Source organism: Peromyscus maniculatus, chromosome 20 (genome assembly GCF_049852395.1).
Source record: "Peromyscus maniculatus bairdii isolate BWxNUB_F1_BW_parent chromosome 20, HU_Pman_BW_mat_3.1, whole genome shotgun sequence".
Lineage (NCBI taxonomy): Eukaryota > Metazoa > Chordata > Mammalia > Rodentia > Cricetidae > Peromyscus > Peromyscus maniculatus.
The window spans coordinates 49,125,597-49,152,367 of NC_134871.1; the positions used below are offsets into that span (position 1 = coordinate 49,125,597).

At 56.3% G+C, this 26,771-nt stretch overlaps 1 protein-coding gene across 1 annotated transcript; it reads right to left on the minus strand.

Annotated features, from left to right (window-relative positions):
• Positions 1–1,404: 1,404 nt before the first annotated feature.
• Positions 1,405–26,564, minus strand: Nptxr (neuronal pentraxin receptor). The gene is made up of 7 exons (XM_006979194.4): positions 26,417–26,564; positions 20,871–20,960; positions 18,842–19,716; positions 9,583–9,802; positions 7,573–7,820; positions 5,541–5,720; positions 1,405–5,200 (listed from the first exon to the last, which is right to left on the minus strand). The coding sequence occupies exons 1-7, from the start codon at positions 26,562–26,564 to the stop codon at positions 4,976–4,978; spliced, it is 1,986 nt and encodes a 661-aa protein (XP_006979256.3). The 3' UTR covers positions 1,405–4,975.
• Positions 26,565–26,771: the final 207 nt, after the last annotated feature.

The window sequence follows — 26,771 nt, forward strand, 5'->3', positions numbered from 1 at the left end:
TAAGGGAGGAGACACTTGGTCACCTGCATGCCCACAGGAAGGACAGAGCTGACAAGGAGGAAGGAGTTGGGGATTCAGATCACAGGTTCTTGGGAAGGTCAAACTGTTGGAGCCAGATCTTATTGTCTCTGAGAGAAGCATAGTTCATTTGATGTGGCAGGAGGGAGCCGAGAAACAAGGCTGGTACAGTTAGTTCATCGTCAGGCCTGGGGATGGTATTAAGTGAGGACCGGCCCATCATCCTGACCCTTTGATGGGGTGGGAGGGAAAGATCACCCTCCAGCCTGCGGGACTGGGGAAGAGGGTTGGTTGTAGACTGAGCACAGAGAGGGTGCGATGTGGCTGTCCGGGAGAGCAAGACCTTGAACAGAGGCAGCGGCGGTGGGGTGGTGGGGGTGGTGGGGGGATGGCTGTTCCTGGGCCATTTCTGGGTTTGTGTGGTTAATGCTTATGGAGGCCCAGGTTTGCCTGCTGGGTTTGCCGGGCGCAGGTATGGAGCAGGTGGAAGGGGATTTCCCTGGGTGGTGGGACACTGCCAGCTCAGTGGGACAAAGGGAGAGAGGGTGTTTGCCAGGAACGAGGTGAAAGATGGGATAAACAAGGCGTGTTGGCCCGCAGCTCGGTTTCCCAGGTGTATCTGCCTACGGCTCCCCAGGTTGTATTTTAATACAAACCTGGAATCCCACAGATGCTCAGAGGCCTCAGCAGCGTCAAATGTGGCTTTCCTGTGTGATGTGTGTGTTTCTTCCAGGGCTAAATCCACTCTTGGGAGTTTGGGAAGCTCTGTCTGTGTGTATGTACAATCCCCCAAGCCTGCCCCTCCGCTCTGGTTTTTCCAAAGGTCACCACCTGAGGTCAAGTTCAGCAGGGACTAGTGCCAGGCTGGTAAGTGCCCCCCTAAGATGGTGTGGACCCTAGTGCTGGTCTGAGTCCAGTGTAGAGGTCAGGGGCACCAGATGAGCCTAGACAAAACTTGGGGAGGGAAGGAAAGGGGAAATGGAGAAGCAGAGGGGCTGTGATACCATAGTCCTCCTCTTCTTATCCACCTCCCAAGGCCCCCAAGGGATGCAGCTCTCCTGGGGTCTGAGCATGTGACTCAGGAAGACTGGGTCCTAAGCAGCACCAGAGACCCGGATCCTGGAACTGGGGCACAGGTGGGGAAGGGGTGTTGGGAATGAGGCCAAAGCTGAGTTAGAACTGGGCCACTTTCCACGTGGGACTTGGTTCTATGCAGCCTTCCTCAGAAATCCTGGGGAATTTCGTGTCTGAGTCTAGCTCAGTGGAACTGGCCAGGCCAGGTGTGGGGCATGTATGGATGGGTGAGGCTTTGGGGCAGATGTTGCTCTGTGGGGGTCAGGGTGTCCCCCCTCCCGCCCCCAACTCCCACATTAAAGAAGAGCCTCCTCCGAGTAAACCACACATTTATTTTGAACATTCAAATTTACAAAAACAAAAATGGTAACAAAACCATGACACAGATCACACACACACACACACACTCACACACACAGAGTGTCTCATGTCACTTATATACAAAACAGAGCAGAGGGAGCAGGGAGGAGGGCAGTGGAGGGCACTCGTTTCACAGTGTCTGATGACGACGATGACTTCACATGCTCACGCTGGCTGCTCAGTCTGGGAAGGAGCCGGTTCCCCACCCAGCAGGGGCAGGGGATAGGGTGAGAGGTGGGATCTGGGGTGGCAGGCAGCTGGAATTGAGGGGTGAGGAGAGGAGGCCCTTATCTGGGAGGAGACACTTCCCCAGTTTCCTTGGGCCAAAGGTGCTGGGACTTACAGGTCGGTGAGACCCAGTTTTGGGGGAAACGGAGAGGATGAAGCGCAGTCGAGGGGCCTCGAGGGTCATGTGAGCTCCCTGGCCAGGCCTCAGCTTCCCCATCTGTAAGCCAAGGGCTGAGTTCCCTCCCACAGATCCTCACGCTCCGCTCCTGCCTGTGGTCCCTGTTCATGTGTAACTGTAGTGAGATGATGCCTTGGGATGCGGGAGAGGCCACTTCATGCCTCAGGGATGGGGAAGCTGGCAGAGATCAGCTCAGAGCACCTGGCATAGGCCTTGTCCAGGACAGGAAGCTGAGGAGGAGCTACCTCTGCTTGTCTTCCTGCCTCCACTCCAGAGACACTCCTTTCCTGCCCTGCAAACTGCAGCCCGGATAGAGGCCGAGGCGGAGCACATGTGAGAAACCCTTCACCGACCCTGGGCCCACAGCCCATCTCTGCTCCTTCTGCACTCTGAAGGAGGTGGCACCATCCTCTGGGCGCGTAACCCGCCTCCAAATAGAAATCGCGCTGTTACCAGTTGGCCAATTCACACCGGGCCAGTTACTTTACCCTCTCAGAGCCCTGTCCTCCTCTCCTGCATCACAGGCTAAGAACAGGCCTACCTCGTCGCTGCGCTGTAAGGACAACCAGAGGGTGCAGCTAGAGCACGCTGCTGTTGCAGTGTCTACGGCTGCCTAACAAGCCCAGCTCCATCTTCATCAGACCCAGGGGCAGCTCGGGGTCACAGATGCCTTGTTGGGAGCAGCAGAGGCATCCAAACAGGTGTCCACGTGCTCAGGGAATATTCATCGCACAACAGAGGAGAATAGGTGGGAACTTTAGAAATAGAGAGCCAGCCCTTTCCCTAGTGATCCACACTCAGAGACATGCCCCAATGTCTCCATTTCTTTCCCCTGGGGGGTGGGAGGTGGTTGGAGTTTAACCAGGGTGACCTGGCACGGGAATTCGGCTGAGGTGTCATTTCTCATTACCACCGTGACAAAGCAGAAAGGATCGGGATGGTGTGTCGGGTGGGCTCAAATGACCCAGCAGTTTCTGCCACATCCTTCCTAAGACTCTGTCCTCCGAGGCCTCCTCTACAGCAACCCCTTCTAGAACAATAGCAAAAGCCCGAGGAGGCTCAGAGTCCCTGAGGTCTAAGTTCTGAATCCAGCTGTCACCCAGCAACAACTTGAACGACAGACACTTGACCCAGCACTGGGGCTGATGTCATTGGCTGTTACTGGGCAACCGGGATCTCAGCAGGTCTGGGTGAAGCCACTGAAACTATCTTCAGGGGATGGGGATGGAGGTGCTGAGCCATGCAGCTGCTCTCAAAATGGAAACAGAGATCTGCAGGCCAGACGCAAGTCTTGGACACGCTTCCCTGGCATGGGCTGCAACCTCCCACTCCTGCGTCATGTCCCAGGCTGAATGGCCATGAGGAGCACAGACAGGGACAAAAGCTGGTGGGGGTAAAGGGAGGCACCAGTGCCCACTGATTCAGCCAGCCTGCTACTGCTCCAGTACTTAGGAGAGGAACAGGAGGGTACTGCATCTTCGGTTATCTATTTGTCCTGGCTCTTTCTCTCACCTCTGAGGTTGGATATCCCATAAAGATGTTCTAGTGCCCTGTTGGAAAGCATTGTGCCTCCCTGTACAGGTATAAGCTGGGCTCAAAGACCCTCAAGGACAGGCAGTATGGTACACAGGGAGGGGCACTGAGGAGGAATTCAGAAGCACTGGGCCTGCCATCTTGTGCTGTGTGGTCCTGGACAAGTGCATTACCCTCTCTCTGCTCTTCCCCATCTTCTACAAGCAAGAGCTTATGACGGGCAGCCTTTCTCGGCACTGACATTCTTCCGTGCTCCTGGGGTAGGTGGTAAGGACTCACAGACAGGAACCAGGAAGCCACTAGCGGATACACTCTCAGAAAAGCAAGGGTGAAGGATCCAATGGGAGCTAATCCTTATGTGTATCTGGTCTGCGGTGAACCTTGTCCTTGACCCTGACCTTTGAGCCAGCTGTGACCCTAACCCTTGCCTAGCCCGATCCCATCTGCTCTCCAGTTCCAGAACCTTCTGTGCTAAGCCACTGGGCCTTCAGGGCTGTCCTCGCCTGCTCTGCCTGCCAGGTATCATGTTCCAAGTGTGGTACTCTCAGAAGCGACCAACAAACACTAATGGCCTCAGCTCACAAAGGAGGAAAGCCAGGCCCAGAAAGGGTGGGTTCTTACAGAAGGCCACACAGGAAGTCAGCAGCAGGGCTGACTATGAAACATGAGGTCCTCTCTCTCACATGGTGCTCTGCCCTCCCTCAGTTTCCTCCGGCCTTTCCAGGGCCATGCAGAAGAAACTGATATGGTAGCTGAGCCACGGGGCTCTGGCAGGAAAATGTCTCCTGGATCACAGTACCTCTGCTTTGGATGCTCTCAGGCTAGGCTAGAGTGACCCAGGTCCCATCTTGGGCATGGGGGTGGGTGGTCAACCATGCTGGTGGGCAACGTTGCCGGTGGGTACAGGGGGATGATTAGAGCCCTTTGGCCTCTGAGGTCTTGGTCCCTAGTTGTTAGGTGGGAGCTGGGAAGGGAACATCCTGGAAACTGAGGTGGGCCTTGAACTGACATCAAACCAACATCCAAACCACAACACACAAAGAAACTGGTGCGGGGAGGGGGGGGAGGGAGCAGTGGGAGCAATGATCCTGTAGGCCCTGTGGGCAACTGAGGAAGACAGACGAGGAGGGTCTGGTCTCATACATCTCTGGCATCCCTTCTACGGCCTGATGTAGGCCTGAAGCATATGGAACGAGAGGGTCAAAGGCCACCTACACCCACAACTCCTCAGGGGGTGTTGTTGGAATTAGTGGGGTCTTCTTGGACTGGTGGGAGGTGGGAGGTCAGAGTGTGTGAGAGGAGAGACCACGCCAACTCATTGCCAGGAGGCGGGACTGCCTCAACTCCCCTAGGTTGAACCAATTGACTTGAGATACTGGTCCCCACCCAGGTGGCTGAGGAGACATCCATCCAGGGCAGGGCATTCTGGAGGTATGGGTGCCTGTGATGGGAAGTGGGAGGTACGGCCAGGAGTGTGGTAGGAGGGAAGGAAGACCAGCACGTGGACAGGCTGAGGAGGGAAAATGCCCCTTCAAAGGTCCCCAAAGTGACAGGCAAGAGAGGGGCCCTGAACCAGGTGGCCCCTCATGCCTTAGCCCTCCCCTTGCAGACGTCGAAAGCGGCCTTCTTGGCACCTCCGAAGGTCTCCACCAGCTTATCTTCCCAGGGGAGGACATTGCCCATCAGTGGCCCAGTGCAGTTGGCCATGCCTAGGACCTGGACAGGGGTCAGGACATGGTCCCACAGGTTGAACTGTGCAATGTCACCGACGAAGGCCTGGGTGGCATCAAACCGGCCCCCCAGGGTATCCTGGGCCGGGAGAGCAACAAAGAAAGGAGAGAGATGAGGAATGAGGGGATGAGGAGAGAGGCAATCCCGCCAGGTTTGCACCTGCCAAAGCCAGGTTCCCAAGGTTCCAGCCCCACCCACCCAAGGATGCTCCCTCTCGAGGCTCTAGCCTCACTCCCAAGGTTCATGCCCTATGCCCGCCCCACTCTATGCGCCTCCTTAGCTCTCCGCTGCCCATCTGCAAACTGGTGGGTTAAACAGGATGCTCGCTGCTGCTGTTTTCACTTCCTCTCATTTCCTTGTCAGGGGACCCAGTGGGAGCAGGGTAATGACTTGGGGGTGCACGCGGCCGGAGCCTTACCTGTTCTTGGCCCAGGATAAGGATGCCGTGTGGCTTGATGGGATGCCAGGCTGCCAGGTTCTCACCAGAGCCCCGCAGCTCACCGTCCTGGTAGGCAGACCACAGCCCATCCCTGGTCGTCCAGGCAAGGCAGATATGGTGCCAAGTGTTGTCCTTCAGGCTCAGAGGCAGCTGGGCCACCTGAACACAGGACGCAAACCCAGGTGAGAGGCCCAAGGCTGGAGAATCGGGACGGCTCTGCAGCCAGCCTCACAGCTTTCCTCTGGGGACAGAACCCAAGGCCTGACCTGCATTCCATCCATGGTCTTTCTTGTCCCTTCGCTCCCTCGTCTCACATGACCCCACCGAGCACCTCCCTTCAGGTCACAGGGACTATCTTTTTGGTTTTCAGGGCTTCAAGGTCACCCATGGTAGGGACAGGGTCCACAAGCCCATTTTCCTGGCACACCCAAAACAGTGCCCTGCACACAGTGAGGCTCATTCACTAGGAAAGAAGGAGCCTTGGACTCAGAGGCTGGGTCCCACTGTCTGGCCCTGGATCTGCCACCATCCCTTCTGTGACTTTGGGGAGGCTGTTCTTTTCTTTCAGGGCCTCATCTGCCAAGTGGGAGAGAGCAGACACAGTCGGGGCCTCTTCCTGCACCCAAGGCAGATATGGCTAATCAATCGTGAGCCTAGCCGCAACCTGGGACTCTTGCTCATGGTGCTCTGAAAGCCTGTTGATGCCTTGGTGTTGGTCTGTGAGGTGAAAGCCACCTGTCTGTGGCTTTAAAGGGCTCCTTTATCTCACAAGCGCTCTGAGATCACGACTTCATAAGGCATTCTCTGATGCCTGCTGGGCGCCAGGCTCCATTCCAGACTCGGAGGGTGGATCTGGGCACGGCCTTGAATGAATTGTGCCTGCATGGGAGGGCAGGGCTTCGGGGACAACCTTGCCTGTGACTGTTCATCTCCACTCTCAGCTGGACTGGATTTGGAATCAGCCAGAAGACTTACTTCTGGGCATTACTGTTTATGAGGGAGTTTCTAGAGAGATCTAGTAGGAAGAAGGCCTGAATAAAAAGGAAGAAGCCAGCTGAGACCCTGCATCCATCTCTGCCTCCCGACTGCGGATGTGACCAGCCTCCTCACACTCTGGCCCTCACAGCTACGGCTGCTCCTGCCTCCCTGCCTTTCCAAGATGGACTGCGCCCCGAACTGTGGGCCAGGCATTTTATCACAGAGCTGGGGGCTGCAGGGGACGCCGGCGGGGGTCTGGGGGGGAGGAGAACCTGCTGACAGAAGCCCCCTGGAAGGACATGGAATTGGCTATGGGACCGCAAAACTGGTGCTTCCAGCCGAGCAAAGGCAGAGGAAGGAGCGGGGAAGGGCGGCGGGCAGGAACAAAGGGACTGCGCAGTGCCCTGTCCAGGGTGCTGAATTCTCCATCTCCAGCCTAGTGCCGCCCTATGCCAGGTGGCGGAGGCAGGCCAAGATGAAGAGGTCAGGACAGCCCTCTCACGTGGAGCCTGGTCACCCCCGTGATCTGGGGACCCCAAGGCAACGCAATGACTCCCTGGGCCACTGCCTCTTATCTCTTGGATCAAGTGGAGCTCCCAGATGGATAGCTTGTGGGCTGGTCCCAGGAGAGTGTGACCTGTGGTATCTGTTTTGGGGATCACCAGCAGCCCGCCTCTCTCCAGACAAGCCCTTTAGTAGTTCTCAATCCCCCTCCCTGGTCCTCCTCCCCCATTCAGAAGAATGCACAGGGCTCGGGGTGCCGATGCCTGTAGGCTGGCCTCTAGCCACGTGACCTGGAAGTCGCCTGTTTGCCCTTCTTCAGCCAGCCCTGCATCAGGATTGTCTATATTCCCAGAACCGAACTCAGCATACAGTAGGTCTTTAATGTACGCTGAGTATGGTGAACAGGAGAATAGTGTCAACCCACATTCAGCCCCGAGGTAGTTCGGGGCACTGTGCCTTGGGAAGCAGAGCCCACCCGTCCCCTGCCCCTGGGCCCTAAGCCCCGCCCAGTGTCCTAGACTCCACCCACCTTGTCGTTGATCAGCAGTTCCATTGGCTCAGGGCCGGCCTCCAGCAGCACGATCTCATTGGCCTGCCCGGGCACTGAGTAGGAGAAGGGGGTGCCCTGGCCGGAGCCACCCGACCTGGAGCGCAGCCACATGCAGACGGTGAAGGCGTAGAGTTCAGGCAGCGCCTTGCGAACGCGGGCATACATGTAGTTGTTGCGGATGGGGATGCTGACCTTGAAGGCATCTGGGGGACTGTAGGCCGAGGACCCTGGAGGGACAGGGCAGGGTCAGTGGACACTGAGCAATGAGGGCCGATGGCTCCAATCCACTGGGGCGCAGGTGTGCGCGCGGGGGTGGGGGTGCCAAGCGATTTCACCTCAGCTACTTTTGCCTCTGGGCTGAGGTGTGATTAGATGAGGCCCAGCGGCTCTGGACTTCAGATGTCCTGAGTTCAAATCTTGCCATTCCTACTTTCTGACCTGTGGGTCTCAATGAGATAAAGGCAACCTCCTTGGGCCTCCATTTCTTCAGTAAAATGGGCTAATGCCACGTTCTCCATTCCACACTGTGAGGGTGGGTAGGCTCATCAAATACTAGTTATGATCATGACTATTTACAGTTGTTCACCAACTGAAGAAGCCTTCTGTGGTGCTCTGCGGCTGGTTCTAAGGACCTTCTGCACGTCACTCCCTCAAAAGTTCAAAAGGCAGGTCCTGTTAGCATCCTTATTCTTCAGGTACACCTCGGCACACAGAGGTTATTTTCTCAAGGTCACGTAGAAAGTAAGGGGCAGGGCTCAGATTTGAACAGAGTCAAAGACTCAACTCAGCAGAGACAGGCATGGGGCCCCAGGATGGGAGGTGATGGGGGGGGCTACCTCGACCTCCCTCCTCTGTCCTGCAGGCAGTTAAGAGGTACTTCTCCTGGTCCTCGGGGGGTGTTGGTGTGTGTGTGTGTGTGTGTGTGTGTGTGTGTGTGTGTGTGTAGCTGGACTGAGTGGGGAGGAAGGCCGCTGGCTGCCACAGTTCAAGTACTCAACTGGGTGCCTCCCTGGAGCTCCCCAGGTCCACTGCTCCCCGACAGCTGAAACCAGCATGGCCCCTTGGCTCCCACAGGTACTTTCTGCTTCTGCTCCCCAGAGCTGGCTTAAGATCCCTCTTCCAGGAAGACACCTGAGCCACACTTAGCTTCCCCGGTCTCCCCAACTTGCCCTCACAAGGGCCCATCAGAACTCATACGTCCCTAATCCCGCTCCCCATCTCTCAGGTGAAGACAGTGTGGCCTGAGGAAATGACCTTTCAAGGTCACAGAGCAAGTCTGGGACAGACTTGGAATCCAGGAGTCCTGATACCTGCATCTGCACACTGTCCCTTGCGATTCTCTGACCCCTGGCAGTGACAGGCCTGGGAGAGTTAATGAAATGACAGAAGGCTGGCGGATTAGTAAAAGGTGCTAATTGTGGATCGCTAAATGCAAGGCCATGGAGTCTGAAGGATCTGGTCATAGGTCGAGTGATTCGAGAAATCTGCCTGGGTCGTCTCAGCATCCCAATCCATGAGGGAGAGAAAAGCGCTGCGCGTGTGCATCTCAGGTCTTAAGGAGAGCCCCGGGGGCCACGCCCCAGGGGCAGGTACTTCAAGGTCATAGGTAGGTAGGGTAATTACCTGCAGTATCTCTAGGGGTTGTGCTCCAAGGTCATAGATAGAACAGATACCCACTACAGTCTAGACCATCTATCTACTTACTCCTTGGTTATGTGACCTTTGACAAGTCACTTGACCTCTCCCCAACTCATCCTCACTGCCTGTGAAAAAGCCTGCCGTTAGCGAAGATTAAATCAGCCAGCCTGTCACCGCACAGCCAGCTCCTGGACCCAGCAGAACCAGAAAATGACAACTAATTGTCAGCAGCTTTGAGAGTGACATCAATCCCCCAGCAGGCTCCTTCTCTCACGTTCAACAGCCTCTGGAAGTGGCAGCCGGAGACCAGGGCCGCCCGGGCGGCTCAGCCATCTGCACCCAGGGACCTACCGTGTTCCAGCTCTGCCACACGACCCTGCAGGGCATTCAGCTCCTTCTCCACTTCCTGTCGCTGCTGGTGGCTGCCGTGACTGAGGGCAGCACGTTCCTTCTCCAGGGCCAGCACCTTTGAGAGCAGCTGGCCTTCTAGCTCGTCCATCTTGGAGTGCAGGGCGGTGGGCGCAGCTGGGGCTGGTGCCGAGGAGAGGTTCCCGCGGGCCGGGAGCTCCTGCTGCTCCAGAGGAAAAGGAAGGGTGCTTGATGTCACACGGAGATGCCACCACTCTGCCGGCCACCACTGGTGAGCCTGGCTTCCGGTAGGCAAAGCTGGGATAAGCGGAGCAAAGGCGGGCAGCCTACGCACAGAGCCGGAGCACAGAGGGAGTAAGAACTCACGCAAGCACAGCTTCGGAGTGGAAAAGCATCACGCTGTGGGCTTCTAGAGCCTTCTACGGTTGGGCCCCATGACACAAATCCCCCTCTAAGGGCTGGAACGTAGTTCAGGGAGGGCAGGGCCTGCTAGGATGCACGTGTGACCTCCCAGGACATGCCTGCCGCAAAGCCTTCTGGATGGGACTCTGGTATCGTTATCTTGGGATTGTGGTCACGATCCCTGACTCAAGTGACAGCTAAGGACTTACACCCAGCTTGGGAACCAACCACCTGTATGATGCTGGGAAAACCTGTAGACTCTTCCGAACTTATTTCCACATGAGACAATTGTACTGCCATCTTGGAACTGTTCTGGGGAGGATTATGTGGCAAATACCAACAAACAGAGTTTGCGCTTGCTGGCACCAATGTCTGTCTCACTCAGGGTGTCCCCAGGGCAGGCTCTGACGCTATCCAGCCCAGGATGGAGGTAGCGTCCATAGTCCCTCTTCACCCTAGCTTAAACCCTAGTAGGCAGAATTGAGGCAGGCAGGCAAGGCCACAGGTTCTGGACAGGGCATTCTCTGGTGAATACATCCATCCCAGTTGGAGCTCGTGAGCGTAGTAGGTGCTTGTGGCACACAGCAGGCACTCATTCATGATTGGTCAATGAACCACTTGGGGGGGGGGGACTCTGAGCAGAGACGAGGGCTAAGTCTGAACTTGCCTAAGACCTCCAATCCTTTGAGGAAACCTCACACCTCATGTGGGAGCCACTCAGGAGAGCCGGGGAACAGATGGGGCAGGGAGGGTGCAGGGCTCCCCAGGGGGATTCATGAAAGTGGTGAGCTGGGTGGAGAGCTGTTTGAGCCCTTAGTGCTCCCTGTGACTGCAGGCATGTGACTGCAGGCTCCCTGTGACTCCCACTGAGCTTCCCTGCCGTGAGAGATCCAGCGGGTGGGTGTGGCTTGAGCCCCGCTGCTGCCGCCTTTCAACACAACCGCGAACCCCAAACCCTGTGGCTGACCCACACCCCGGCCAGGCTATGGGCCTCTCTCCCTGTGCACCACAGTCCTGCACCACAGTTCTCACATGGGGTGTTACGGCAGGGATGGACAGATTGGTGGCACCAGGCCGTCACCCCACTACCCTGCCTGCTCATGAGGGGCAGTAGCAGCGCTAAGGGTGAGACCCTGCACCTCCTCAGCTGGAGGCCACATCCCTGGTTACCATGGCAGCTCTGGTGCACAGAGTCCATCATCACAGGGGACACGCTTGTCCCCTTAGCACAGGAGCGGTTGGGAGGCATGTCCAGTGTCACCAAGCAATATGACCAGCAAGGCCAGGGCTAGGTCGCCTAGGCTGAAAGGGTTGCTAAGTTGTCCTCAGGGGGCAGAGCCAGTGCCTCGAGGCTCAAGATGCTGAAGGGGTGCCAAGAGACACTGTGCTGTCTCCAGCTGGGGGTCCTCCCTCCCTCCCCGACTCCCCTCCAGCAGCGACCAGGACCCTGCAGGGTTTGGCTGCTTCTTTCGAGGGGACAGACACACAGGTGGCCAGGGGAAGTGGACAAGCTGTCCTTTGTCGAAGCTCCCGTTCGGTGGCACCAGGAGGCCAGGGAGGAGGGGGCTCCGAGGCTGGGCTGCAGCATCCCCCACCCCCCCCACACCCCAGCATGTGAATCAGAGAAACATGACGCCCCCACCTCCCTTCCATCTGCCACCGGCGCAGGCTGCGTGGCGTGGGCTCTGAGCCTCGTGCCAAGTGGGCCCCAGCCTGGGATGGTAGGGGGACAGCGGAGATGATGTCACACCGTCCCCCACTCAGTGCCTGATAGGACAGGAGGGAGGGCTGGACTCCGGGTGGGCTGTAGAGAGTCGGTGGTAGAGTTTATTATATCTGGGCCTCGGGCCAAACCCCAGCGTTCTCGGCCCAGCTTAGCCATCACGAGCTAATGGGGAGGGGCGGTGGGAGTGGGAGGCTCCTTAGTACTCAACAGGGAACGCCAAGAGCAGCGGCGTTGCTGACACCAGACATGGGACAAACACTTCTCAGCTGCTCCACCCTCCTGAGGACTAAGTTAGAGACCAGGGTGTTGAGGCTCAGAGACGGTGAGCTGCCTGCCTAATGTCACACAGCAGTCCCGTGCCCACTCCTCGTACCAACCCTCACCTTCTGAGTCTCAGTTTGTCCTTCTGCCAAGTGGGTATGTAGCATTGCCCCGGCTGCTAGGGAAACCTAAAGGGATGGTCTCAGTGGCCATGAGAAAGCCAGGAAAGGCAGGCTGGGTCACACTGTGGGCAGTCTCACAGAGGGCCCCCGAGGAGAATCCTGCCAGTGTGGCACGGCTGAGGTGTGGAGAGAAGCGGGAAAGCCAACTGCCTTGGCTTCATGCAAGCGGCGGCTTCTTCTGGGACAGGCGTGGAGGAAGGGCCTGACTTCAGGTCCGTGCAGTCCACCCTGCCTGCCCAGCCCGGGTTCTGGGGACAGCAGTACAGGCCTCTGCCCAACTGTGCCCATATCCTGCGAGTCCTGACTCGCTCACACACTGCGAGCCAGCTCACACCCGGACTCCAGCTGAGTGGCTTGTTACTCAAAGATGCTGTGCCTCAGTTTCCCTCTCAGCACGAGAGCAATATTGTCTCCGAGCCCACAGGGGAGCAGGTCTGGGAGCTGGGTATTGTCACCGCCGCCGCCAACACGATGCCTTACAGGGGCTGGAGACTCAGCTCAGCAGAGGGCCCCAGCGCCACGCAAACCGTCTGTGGTGGTACACACCCTGGGACCCCAGCCCTCAGGAGGTGAAGTCAGGAGGGTCAGAAGCTTAAGGTTTCCTTGGCTATACATCGAGTTCAAGGCCAGCCTGGGTTACATGAGACCCCCCCCCCATCTCAAAAATAAGAAAAATAAATGTCTTGAAAGGATAGACGTTTTCCCATATCCAGCCCTGAAACCATCTGTCAAGTGGTTTCATAGGGAGAGAAGCTAGGCACAAGACGGTAGGTCATCAGTCGGCACCGCCAGACGTCAGGTGACGGGGGGAGGAGGGTGACTCAGGCAGGAGGCAGGGGTGAGGTGGTTGATTCAGAATGAGGTGCCCGTGCCCCGACACCCCAAATCCGTCTCACCCTGAGGCTCCGGCACATGCTGTTCCTTCTACCAGGAATACTCTTCCTGCCCCACCCCATCCTCGCCCGAGAGAGCTCCTGCTCTCCCAGATGGCAGCTTCCCTCAAGCCCGAGCCAAGATGCTCCAAGAAGAGAACGGGGCTCCAAGCTCTGTCGGGGCTTCTGAGCCCTCGTTGGCTCGTTCACCCCGCCACGGCTGGCAGCAGCGTAGCGCCTGCGTGACGGTCATCACCTCAGGCGAGCGGTCTGCACCGCTGTTGGATTTCTCACTTACGGAAGCTGCTGGACCGCTCTGAGCCTCGTGGCCGTCATCTGGGAAAGCCAGGCCGTACTTTGAATACTCCCTACATTCGGCTCGTAAGTGGTGAGATGCAAGGCAGGACCTACGACGGTGTGTCACATGGGGCCCCCCCGAGCAGTTGTGACTCTTACTATCATCTTGACTGAGGGGGAAAAGGGAGGTGCTGGAGCTGGGTGGCTTGATCAGAAAGCCAGCGGAGGCACCTGTGCACAGTCCTGACGGTGCTGAGCCTCCCCTGGTGTCCTCCGCAAAGACAGGAACCCCCATCCCAGATCATTTGACTCAGAAACCCTGGCAATAGTCTTGGCTCAGCCCCACCGTGCTGTGGGCCTTGGACAAGTCCCTCGACCTCTCTGATCCTGCTCCCCCTAGGTAGAACTATGGAGGACACATCGGCTCAACTGTTGTCCTCAGAGTTCAACAGGGGTAAGACACTCAAACCATCCTGGAGTCACCCCGTTAAGCTCATTCCTTTGTGAGCAGTTTAACCTTTGACCCCATCCCACCATGGACAAAGACTTCTAGAGTGGCGCAGCGCCGGCCCATCATGAATTAGCAGAACCATACACACTGAAACCACCAGAGTCCCGAGCGCTTCACACCCACCAGCTCAGGGAAGCTCGCAAATGACCAGGCCTGGTGGGCGAGGCTTGCTCTTGGGTGGGCGTGGAGACTTGCAGCCACTTTGGGAAAATGTGTCACAGTACCTACAGATGCTAAATATATGTCCCTGCTGGCACCCAGGCATCCCACTGCGGGGACAGGGCCAGCCGAAAGGAGGGCTCATGGCCACCGAAGAGACCATACAGTGTTCACAGCAGCTTCAAGCCAGAATTAGGCAGAATTTGAAGGTGCGTCCTCAGAACAGGCTAGCGGGTGATGGTGCCTCTACACAGTGACAAGTGGCCGCTGCCACAGACACCTGACTCAGTGGCACAGGCACAAGGCCGCTCAAGGTTCCAATACAAGCAAAACCCATTAATAGATCGGGCATGGTGGTGCATGCCTTTAATCCCAGCACTGGGGAGGCAGAGGCAGGCGGATCTCCAAGTTTGAGACTAGCCTGGTCTACAAAGAGAGTTCCAGGACTACACAGGGAAACCCTGTCTCAAAAAATCAAGAAAACACACACATACACACACACACAAAACAATAACAACAAAAACTCAATGGTAACCACAGCCAGAATGGGGGGCTGACAGTAACTTTGGGGGGCCCAAGGGAGCCATCAGGACCTGGGAAGGCTCTAACTGTTACCTGGGAGTACCTTCCCGGGGCACCCACATGTACCTGTCCAGACCTGTCCACTCAGGACTTGTGTCCTTTATAAGTGAGACGTGAACCCTTACAGACCATGGATGTGTGGTAGACCACAGCAATAAAAAGCAATTGTGCTTCTGACCCAGCAGGAAGGGCCTCTCTTCCTAGGAGGGTAAGAGACTTTTTTAAAGGGCATGGGTGTCCCTTCCCATTCAACAGATGGGATCATTGAGGATCAGACACAGGAGGGTCTAAGGTCACAGCACAAGCACAGCAGATCCAGGGTTTACAAAGCCAGGCTTCTCAATAGGATGAAGGCCTACCACTTACAGGCTCAGTTAGGGGCTTTTCACAGCCCAGCTCACCCATTTTACAGACATGAAAACTGAGGTCTGGAAAGGGAGTGTTCTGAGCAATAAGTGAGTCCCATGCAGCTGGCTTACCTGGGACCATTTAGAGCTGTCAGGGTGTCTAGGAAGCATCTGGTCTGCTATAGACTTGTTAGTTTTTTTTGAAATGGAGGCTCCTGTAGCCCAGGCTGGCCTCATCCTTTTGCTTCTACCTCCTAAGAGTTAGGATTACAGGTGTGTGCCATAACGCCCCATTCATTCTGTGCTAGGGATTGGACTTGGGGCTTTGCGCATGCTTGGCGAGCGCTCTACCAATGAAACTCCACCCCAGCCCCTCCCTGTAGTCTTTACAAAGGGGAATCCTGTCAGGGGCAAGGGGCAGAGGTCTGCCTGTGCTTCACCCCTCAGACTCTGAGCCTTTGGGTCCCTCCTCCCCAAGACAGAAGCGTGCATGGCCTATTTCACATGACAGAGACTGAGGGAGCCAATGTATAATACATACCTAAAAAGGGCCAGCTGCTCCCGGCAGCGCCAGGGGAGCCTCCACACCGGCAGGGCCAGCCTCCAAGACCTGGCCAGTACCACGCTCACTCTTAGCACCAAAGAGGAAGGTGAATCACTTGCATCCGAACACTGTCTTGTAGGTGGGGAATGTCTGATTCCCGAGTGTAGAATCAGCACGAAGAACCAGACAGGACCCTGGAGCTAGATACTGATAGGTCAAACCCAGGCTCTGATGCTGGGTGACCTGGGGCCAGTGTTTTAACCTCTCTGAGTCAGGTTTGTTTGCACAAGAGGAGTAGTTTCTCCTCCACAGAGCGAAGGGAGGATTAAATGAGATGATGTGAAGGTCCAGATGCACAGTAAGTGCTTAGTAATACAGACGATCATTGTTAGAATATCAGAAAGCGTGGCTTCCCTGAACCCAGCATCCGCTGGGATTCCTATCAGGATGCTCTCTCTTCACCGTGACTCTGTTCCGGAATGGGGGCAGGGCAATGGAGGACAGGGTTTATGTCAAAGAAATTCTGTCTAAACCAACCCTGAATCCTCACCCTATACATACATTAGCACAAAAATGGAACTCCAGGACACGCCAACACGGCCGGATGCCGCGTAAGTGGACCAGCTCCCTTGGAAAGTGGTTCTTGGCCATAGTCAGGAGAAGCCAATATCCTCTGACCTGGGAACGGCACCCCAGGGACTTCAGCTAAAGGCTCCTCCATTCAACAGACTAAAGAGGAAACGACTTCGCCACAGCGAGGCAGAGGGAAGGGAAGAATCAGAGGCCACTTGCGCTCATCCCCAGCCATGGAGGCTAGTGATGATGGGAAAACGGTGATTCTGCCCTGCTCCGTGACAATGCCTGCTGGTGGACAAGTAACAGGGGGCTGCAAAGGGGGAGGGAAGAGTGGGATTGAGACACTTCTTCCCAAACCTGCTGACTTCTTTCCATGAACAATGAAAATTAAAAACAAAACCCCCAATGCTTTCTCGGGAGTCCTCAAACGTGGCTCCCACCTGAGGCGGGTATGAGGAGGAGGAGGACAGTCTGACATCTCCACCTATTAGAGTCAGGTCTGGCTGGAAGCAGCAGGGGTGACCCAGAGGTGCACAGGTGGGTGGTGATGGGGGGGTGGGGAGTGGTCATGGTCTGGCCAGGGAAGGCCTCTGGGAGGAAAGAGTCTAGAGCAGGTGTTTTCGTGTGTTGGGGTGTACGTGTGTGTGTGTGTGTGTGTGTGTGTGTGTGTGTGTGTGTGTGTGTGTAGGGGAGTTGGACTGACCCAAGAGAAGACAGGAGAGACCTGAGAGATAAGGCTCAAGTCCCCACGAAGGAACCCAGGGTGGGGACACCCCCAGATGTGCCTGGAGGTGAGGGGCCAGCCAAGAGGCAGCTGGGAGTGCACACACACATGCAGGCAGGATCTGTGGGTCATGTGGAGTGAGCATTGGAAGTCCCTGGGTGTGGTTCAGCCCACCCAGGGGACCCGAGAGGAGAGCCAAGAAGGACCTTGAAGCAGACAGAGATGCTGTGGTGCAGTGAGGGGGGGGCAGGGAGATGCATCTAGAAGCCAAGGAGGGAAAAGATGTGGTAGGGGAAGGAGTCCGATGTCTGAAAGGAGCCAGCAAGGCCGAGACTGGAAAACCCCTTCAGGTCATGACCTCTGGGGACATTAGCAAGAGTGGATTTAGGGGGGGCAGCATCAGTGACAGCAGACCCTGTAAATCTGGGGCTTTTGCCCATACTGGATGAGAAGAGAAGGGAGAAACATGTCAGTGGCCAAGAGGTGCATGAGTCCCCACTGAGAGTGGGAGCGTGACCCCAGGAGATTGACTCTGGCTGCTGCCAAGCTCAGAAACCAGACCTGGTCGCTCCATGTCCGCCGCACTCAGCAAACACAAGGAAGAGAATGTGGGGAAGCCAGGGTTCCCCAAGCCTGGGAAGCTGACCCGCTGCCAAATCCCGGGTGCCAGGATCCCTCCACTTCAGCAGGCCCACCGCAGGGAAGCCCACCCTGCCAAGAGCCAGGTGCCAGGGAGCAGGGCCAGGGTCAGCCCAGCTCTACCAGTCACAGACGTGGGAGGGGCCACCTGTGCCATCTGTGGTGCCAGGGCTAGGGCAGAAGGGAAAGTGGAGGGGGGGAAAATCCAATGATTTTCACACCAGTACAATCTTCTTAAAGGGAGTGTTCGCTCACAATTATGTTCGTGTCTTGGGGATTGGAGTGTCTGGTGAGACAGAGTGTCACGATGACCATTGTATAGATGAGGAGACTGAGGCTGCCCTTCCCTGCAGACTATGAGCTTTTTATTTGGTCTTTTTCCTGCTCTTGCTTTCTGGAACTTCAGCCCTGGGCAGGGAAGAGGGGTGCCGGCCTGGCTGGCCTCCCCTTCTGCTGCGCAGCTCAGGAGGTTCGAGCTGGATTTTCTCACTCCCAGAAGCCTTTGGGATGGTGAGGGGAGGCTGGGGCCGGACACCTTGAAGGTGGGGGTGTGAGCAGCTGACTTCATGGTGGTCTTCTGGGCTAGGGTCATGGATATCTCCTCCTGCACCCCCAGATTGAGTTTGGAGCGATATGCATACTTCCTCTCCCCATTTAATTCTCTCAGGCTCTCTCCTCACCTCTGTCCAGCTTCAGCCTCGGGGAGAGAGCAGGGGCCATAGCATTTGCCATATCTCTCCTCTCTGTCTAACTGTGTCTGGAAATCAGCCCATGCCTGGGAATGGCCGAGGCTTCCTGGCTGTTTGTCCCGCCCAATCTGTTTGTCTCCCCGGACTGGGAATTTGTAACAGAGAGAAAGGGAACCATGGGTATAATCAATCAATGAGCTAAGTAAGCATCACATACAACCCAGACTAGGGTCCCTACTGCCCAGGTATCCTGAATCTGACCTGGATAAGGAGGAGGAGAGAACTAAGTGGGTCCCTATTGGAGAGTCAGCCGCTGATCCCCAAGAGTCCAGAGCTTCAGGTATATAAAGCTGGGCGTGGCCGGAGGGTGGGAGGTGGTGCGGGGAGAGTAGGCTGGTGTTAATGGGGCACTCTTGGGCATGAGAGGAGTGTGGGGCGGGTGCTGCTCTGGTTCCGGTAGGACATCTAAGGAGAGCCTCGTACGTGCCAAACATCCCCACACCAGTCTCTTAATCAATTTTCACTACAAGTGGTCACCATTCTCCCACTCGAGTGCCTCGGTCATCGTACCAGGATCCCAGCCGGGATCCGGACCAGGACTCTCCCGTGGTGCCAGCCACGTGCTCCGGGTGACCGGACGGCAGCAGGGGAGACCCAAAACCGGCACGTCACAGTCAGGGCAGTGCCCTCAACACACACACCTTGTGTCCCCCGACGGCGCCCTGCTCACCTCGATGCGCTCGATGCGGTCCCGCAGCGCGCGCACCGCGTCCTCCAGCTCCAGGAGCAGCGCGGGTGAATCCCAGGCGCCGTCGGCCATGGTGTCGCGGCGCGGCCCGGCGTCCTGGAGGCCGCGCGGCAGGCCGCTCTCACAGCGGCCCAGCTTGCCGGTGAGCTCGCGGATGGTGTCCCGGTCTGCGCGGATGCGCGCCTCCTGCTGCAGCGCCGTCTGGCGCAGCTGCTCCGCCGTGCTCTGCAGCAGCAGCAGCTCCGCGCGCTCGCCCGCCGCGTCCCCCTGCTCGGCCCCCGACGGGCAGGCGGCGGCCAGCGGCGTGCAGAGGAAGCGGCTGAGCAGGGGCCCGGTCGGCGGCGGGAAGACGCTGGCAGCCGGCTCCCCGGGCAACGCCGAGGGCCCGGCCGAGCCGCCAGCGCCGTGCAGGGCGCTCAGGCTGCGTTGCGGGCCCGGGGCGCCGGCGGCCGAGGCGGCCGAGGCGTTGTCGGTGCCGCCGGGCAGCGCGCGCGCGGGGCTGGCCGCCAGGGGCACGCTGGCGATGATGCAGATGACGGCACCGAGAAACGCCAGCATGCCCGCGGCCAGCAGCACGGCCAGGAACTTCAGCGTGAAGCTCGGAGGGGGCGCGCGAGGCCCCCGGCAGGAGCGGCGGCGGGGTCGGGGCGCGGGGCCCGGGAGCGCGGGAGCCGGAGCGGGAGCCGGAGATGTCGCCGCGGCCGCTGCTGCCGCCGCTCTGAGCCCGCGCGGCGGGAGGAGGAGAAGGCGGGCGCGGCGGCCCCGCCCCACTCGCTCCCCCGGGGCCGGCCGAGGCCCAGCCCCGCACCCGTTCCGTGCCGGGAGCCCGGGTGCGGGCGCCACGCCCAGGACTTCATCTCACTAGGAGGGCGGTGACTGGATGGCTACGCGGCGGCTGGGTTCCAGGGCGACCCTGTTCTCTGGGCTCCTCGGGTCCTCTCCCGGTCCCCCGGAATGCGGACAGCTGAGCCCCTGCGGGGCTCTGGGCTCAGCATGCTGCAGACTCTGTGTGAGCATGCTCATGATACAAATGAGGAAACTGAGGGCTCTGGGCTCAGCATGATGCAGGCTCCGTTGTAGTTCAGCCTCAACGTGAGCATGCTCTTGATACAAAGAGGAAACTGAGACCCATGGAGGCCAAGTGGCAACCCAAGGTCACACACCGAGTATGCATTTGGAGCAGCGTTTGCCTGGACAGGACTAGCAGGGTGGGAGTTAGGGAGGAAAGAGACAGCACCCGAGGGTGAGGAGGCGACTTAACCTAACCTGTTTCTGCTGGGATCACCTGAGTGTCACCTGCCACCTCCAAACTTCCCAGCACAGCAGGGTTCACTTTTCTCCACCCCTAGAAAAGCAGGGACTATCAGAAGCACCCCCATCCGAGTCCTTGGACCTGCAAGCATCAAGGTTCCCAGAGGAGAACCCTCTAGTTCACTTCAGCCTCCATCAGAGTGACAGGTGGGAAGCAAGCTGGTGCCGCCAGGACCAGGCAGAAGTGGGCTGTGTGTGTGTGTGTGTGTGTGTGTGTGTGTGTGTGTGTGTGTGTGTGTGTAGGTTTTAGTTTATCGTGTCTAAAATGTCTATATATAGTCTATTGAAAATTAACTTCGCAATTAAATATTTTTAAAAACCTTGCCACCCTTTCCAGTCCAGCCCCAGCCCCAATCGTCCTGTGGGTTGTCTCTGCCTGGGGTGGATTCTTGGGCTGAAAGAACTCTGGGAAGCCATGAAGGATCTTACTGCAGCCTGCCGCTCAGCTCATGGGAATTGTTCACTAAGTCCTGAGCCAAAACTTGACCTGAATCGAAGGCCATCTCAAAGTCTCTGACCTCCACAGCTGCCAGGGTGGACATGATTGGAAGGGAGACCAGGACATTCCTGAGGGGGTATTAGCCCCCAGGAACCTGGGGGACCCTACCTGACCACTGACACCCCATGGGTGTCCCATGGGCGTGTGTTCCAGCTCGCTCCCCTCCAGGCTCATGGGGATACATCCCCTCTGCTCACTCACCTCCAAAGTCAGAGTTTGTTTCCAGATCTGAGTGGTAAGTAGCATAGGAACCCAGCCAATGCAGGATCTCCTCATCATGGGCACCCAGAGCTGGTGTGAGTAGATGGGAGCTAGTCACCTGAAAACCAGCCCAGGCTGCATGGCTCAGAGGAAGCATCCGCAAGTGGAGAGCTAGCCTCAGATCTTGGGAGGCCATGTCAGGCACTGGGGCCCCTGAAGCCTTAGGGGGTGGAGAAGACAGCAGTACCCCCAGCTGATTCTAATGTGTCCCTGCAGACAGACAGGCAGACAAAATCCCCAAAGGAAAATGTCCTTTGAGATGCAAGGAAGGCCGGGAGAGGCCAAGAGGAAGCCACTATGAAGAGCGGCACGGTTAACTGTGATGTGAGTGTATCAACCACCCCAAGAGTTTGGAGAACAGCAGAACAGCTGAGCTGGAGTTGGATCTTGTTTAAACTGGTCTATTAATGGCTTAGCATGACTATTAAACCAACGGTATGAGTCACCCTTCTGCTGAAACACCCACCAGTGGCATCCCAGCTCTTGTCGGGGACTATCTTTTCAGGGACGTCTATATGGTAAATGGCCTAGGAAAACAGAGTGAGTGTTGTCCTCAGAGAGTAGATTTGCTTGCTGATCAGAGTACAGTTCACATCTCCCGGAGCACAGTGGGGTGGGTCAGCTTGTGGCCCATCCAAAGATGACCAAGGCGTCAGGCGGTGGTGGCACATGCCTTTAATCCCAGCACTCGGGAGGCAGAGTTTGAGGCCAGCCTGGTCTACAGAGCGAGATCCAGGAAAGGCGCAAAGCTACACAGAGAAACCCTGTCTCAAAAAACCAAAAAAAAAAAAAAAAAAAAAAAAAAAAAAAAAAAAAAAAAGATGACCAAGGCTATCTTAGCTCTCAGTGTATTGTGTACTGCAGACCTACTGAGTGTGTTCATCTAGTGTGCCTGCCTTGCTCTGTGGAGGTACAGGGAGGGGACTATTGCCTATGTGCAGTAAATGCTGCTTACTGTGATGTGAGTGATGAAGTCTCTCTCTGCCCCACCCTGGGGGGAGGGTTCTTGACTCTTCTCCAGCATCCATGAAACCTGGTAGCTTGCTGGTTTGTTTTGTTTGTCTGTTTTTGAGACAAGGTCTTTCTATGTAGCCCTCACTAGCTTGGAATTCTCTATGTAGACCAGGTTGGCCTCAAACTCATAGAGATCCCCCTGCCTCTGCCTCGGAGAGCTGGGACTAAAGATGTTCACCATCAAACCTGGCCCTAACTAGTCAGTTTGCAGGTGAGGTGAATCTCAGGCCATCTTGACATCCTCTGGGTCTCTCCTCTCTAAAATGAGGGATAGTGAGAGTGTACAAAGGCTTCTGTCTGGGCTGGGGATGTAATTCAGGGGGGGAGTACTTGGCTGGCAGGCATGAAGCCCCAGTAAGTACCACAAAAAGCCAGGGTGTGGTACATGCCTGTAATTGTAGCATTTGGGAGGCAGAGGCAGGAGGATCAAGAGTTCCAGGTCATCATGAACTTCATGAGAGCCTGTTGAGAGAGAGAGAGTCAGACAGACAGACAGACGGAAAGTTGCTAATCTGAGCATAACCCAGTTTTCCTTCCTTGTGCCCGCTGCCTGCAGTAATCTCAAACTGCTAATGTCCCAGGCACCACAATACCTCCCATCTCTGCACCGGTCCGGTCCGTGGCAGCCTACAGCATTCCTCTCTAGCCCTGGCACTCAGCACACACCCCCTTCCCCAATCCCCAGTTGCTTCTTAGAGAATGCTGGCTGAGGTAGCTTCCCGACAGCAGAGCCACAGCTCTGGGCAGAGTGCTGAGGCTGGACCCACCTCTTCTGGGAATGTACTGCCATTCTCCTAACAAAGAATTCCTGCGGGGATGGTCAGGGGTGTTCTCAGGGAACCTTCCCTAAGACTGTAATAGCACCCCCATTTCCATCACAAGTCTTACATCTCTTGTTTTCTCTTCTTCTAGTACTGAACACAGAACCCAGGGCCTATGCATGTTAGGTAGGAGCTCTATACCAAGATACACTCCCAGAAAGCCTAAGTTTTTATTTCTTCATTTCCATTCCATTCTTAGGTTGAGGGGATTTTGTTATAAATAATACATGGTTTTTTAGGATTTTCTTTTTTGGATGTGGTGGGGCACACCTTTAATCTTAGCACTTGGGAGGCAGAGACAGGGGAATCACTGGGAGTGCCACACCAACTTGGTCTACACAGTGAGTCTCAGGCCAGCTGGAGTTACATAGGGAGACCCTGTCTAACCACAATAACAATCTGGGTATGGTGGCACTAACCTGTAACTCCAATAGGGCCTGGGCGGCTCGAAGGCCCTGCTGGCTACTCTAGCCAAAAGGGCAAGTTCAGTGAGCGATACTGTCTCAAACAATGAGACGTAGAGCAAATGAGAAAGACACCAATGCACACACATGTGCCTCTACACACATGTGCATACACATACATGTGTACCTACACATACATGAACACATATACACACCTATGCCACAAATACAATAAAGTTGATAAATAGACAAAAGTTCTGCTCAATTAGTGTTTAACACACTATGGCTAATTTAAAAGGAGCAGGCATGGACAGGGTGGAATGGACATGGCTTCTAAAAACATAGGATACGGGTCGGCGGGCCGGCTCAGCAGGTAAAGGTGCCTGCTGCCAAGCCTGACAATCTGAGTTCAATCTCTGGGACCCACGTGATAAAAGGAGAGAACTGACTCTGGAAAGCTGTCCTCTGACCTCCGCACAAGTACCGTGGCATGCGTGTGCCCCCTCCAATAAATACATGAACGTAAGAAAAATTCCAAACACAGGCGGTTGCTAGATAGGTCCCTGGTAGTCTCTGCAGCAGGCACGGAGCAGAGGCAGGATTTGAACGTGGGGCTTAGGGCTTCCAGCTCACACCAGATGGCCTGGGCTTTCCCCCAGTTTTAGGGGTGAATGTCCTGCAACCCGGGGAATCTCTCAACCCTGGACAAACCATGAATGTGGCGCCCCCGAGATCCCCAAAGCCAAGGCATTCTGCCATGCTTCCTCCATGTCGCCGGGGAGTGGATGGTCACCCCTCACCTTTCCCTCCCTCCAGCCCGGGGTACCCTCCCTTGCAGCTTTCACAGCCCCATCCCCTGTCTCCAGGACTACTACATGGGAGGCTCACACTCCCGGTGACTGGAGCGGATGCCCCCTCGAGGGTGTGCCTGTGGGCAAAGCAACCCCTTCCTCCCAGGACACAGGGAAGGAGGCCACCTCTCCGCTGTAAGGACCACGCATTGTAGTCTCCGTGAGGTCTGGTCTCTGGCAGGAGTTGTCTCATCTCCCCCACCAGAGCTGTGGAATCAGTGACACCTACTGACAGGATGTACTGAGGAGTAAGGAAAGACATTGCAGAGAACTTTCCTCCAGGGGTCAGGGGTCAGTGGTCAGGGGTCAGGTACAGGGACCATTTCTTTTCTCTTTACTGTTTTATTCCCTATCTATCTATCTATCTATCTATCTATCTATCTATCTATCTATCATCTATCTGTCTATCTATCTATCTATCCATCTATCTATCTATCTATCTCAAGTGTATATGCATGCACACATACATGTATGGAGATCAGAGGACAATTTTCAGGAGTTGGTTCTCTTTTTCCTCTACCATATGGGTCCTGGGTATTGAACTCAAATCAAGCTTGGTGACAAGCACGTCTAACCACTGAGCCATCTTCTGGGCCCCAGGCTCCATTTCTTACCACACTGCTTTGTATTTCCAAGGCACAGGACAGTGCCTGACATTCAGAAGGTGACTGGTAAATGCTCCCTTCTTCCTTGTATGTTCCTAAGCATGGATTAGGTGTCCAGTGTTGTTCTCCTCTCTTGGTGCCCTCTTGTCTCCTTTATGACTCGAGTCCGGGACTCATTTATAAATCTGACTCCACACACTTCAGCTTCTTTGGAGGGAAACAAGGCCCTGCTGGGGCCCAAAACTGTTTGCACATTGGTAGTGGATGCTGGGATGAGGAGCCCGGATCACATGGGAAGAGAATGGAAGCCAGTGGGGTGACAGCATGCCTCCTGAGGAAGCCAAGAGATTTCCACCCAGACTCTCCGCTTCCTGGAAGCAGCTAGAAAGCCAAGCCAGCCATAGGCTTGGGCAGAAAGGGGACATCTGTTCCTGCAGGCTCTGGAGGAGCCCCAATGCAGGAGGGAGAGTGCATTGTGCTGGCAGGCCCACTGGAGTTGTGCGGAGTCCAGGCCAGGCCCAGAGAAGAAGGGCCAGTGGGACCAGGGCCAGCAAGACTGCTGTCTGTTGCTCCGAGGGATAGCCTGGGTTCCCTGCAGCCCCCAGACACTGGCTCTTCCTCCTCCTGAGTCTTGCCTTATGGGGTCTCACCATGGCCAGGCTGCAGCTACACGCTACCCAGTGTTTAGTCCCCACTGGGGGAGCTGAACTCAGCCTCTGTGTTTGTCCTGGGGTCCCATGGGCAGTGGGTGCCCGAGCTGGCGTTTGAGTTCAGTAGCTGTCAGTCTCTGTCTCCCATTACCACCTGTCATTCCTGTCCTATGTGGACGTCCTGAGAAATGGCCTCTTCCTGCACAGTCCCCTGAGCCCTGGTGGCCACACAGCCCCTCCCTTCCTGCCTAGTGGTCCCACACCACTGTCTCTCTCTCTCTAATCTATGGTTTGTGTGGACAGTTACATTTTTTTCTACATTTATTCCGGGTGATGGAGATAGAAATGCGCACACATGTGGGCGTCAGAGAACAACTTGCGGAAGTCAGCTCTCCCCACCACGTGGGTCTCAGGGATCGAATTCAGGCCATCGCTCTTCACGGCAGGCACCTTTACCCACTGAGCCCTGCATGTACTTGTGAGGTCCAGGAGCTGGTTTCCCACGTGTGGGTCTTTTGTCCCTGAGCAGGGCCAGGTGAGTCTGCTTTCTACACAAAGGGGGCTTTGGGGGTGGGGGCTGGGTTTCTGCAGATGCTGCCTTTAGAGCCCAGGGCTTTGGGAAACATCCCTTCTTGTCTGTGAAATGGGTCTGAAGAGCTCTGATTTGGCTACAGCAAGGGAAGGCCCCAGGACCTTGCCTGCGTGGCCCTTCATCTGTGCCTGGCAGCAACTCTCAAGGCCATCTGGTTCCTCCTGTACCCAGGGTGAGTCTAAAAATGGGGGCCCGGTTAGGGAAGCTCTCTGGCTGGGAAATGGGACAGCACAGGAGGTCAGGGCAGGTGGGAAGCCCTGTGAGCCAGGCTCTTCTTGCTTCCGCCCCTGGGCTAGTTGTCATCCTCAGGTGACTCCAGCCTCGGGTCTCTCCTGTCTAAAGCCCGCCTACCTCCCGCCATAACTGCAGCCACTAGCCGCTGTAACCACACGCTATTTTTCAAATTTGAAAACAGGAGGCATGGAGGGACCCAACTTTTGCAGGATTAACGGGAGGAGGCATGTGACAAGGAGGGAAGCTCTCGTGAGAAGGTGCTGTAGGTACTGCTCCAAAGCGCTTTACTAAAGCTTCACAAAATCCCAAGGAAACCCCGTGCCGCCGCCGCCGCCGCCGCCGCCGCCGCCGCCGCCAACATGCCTCTGCTGCAGACGGTGATCCCGAAGCACAGAGCGGGTAAGCATGTGGCTTCAGGTCGCTCAATGGCTGATTTGAGGAGCTGACGCTCAAATTCACGCATTGAAACTCATGCTGCGGGGATACACTGTGTCTCATCTGGCCCGCCTGAGTCCACTGCCTGGAGCAGGATCTGAAGGGCCTGCTAAGAATATCCACGGAAGCCTGGCTTAATGGCGCACACCAATCCCAGCACTTGGGAGGCAGAGGCAGGCAGATCTCTGTGAGTTCGAGGCCAGCCTGGTCTACAGGGTGAGTTCCAGGATAGCCA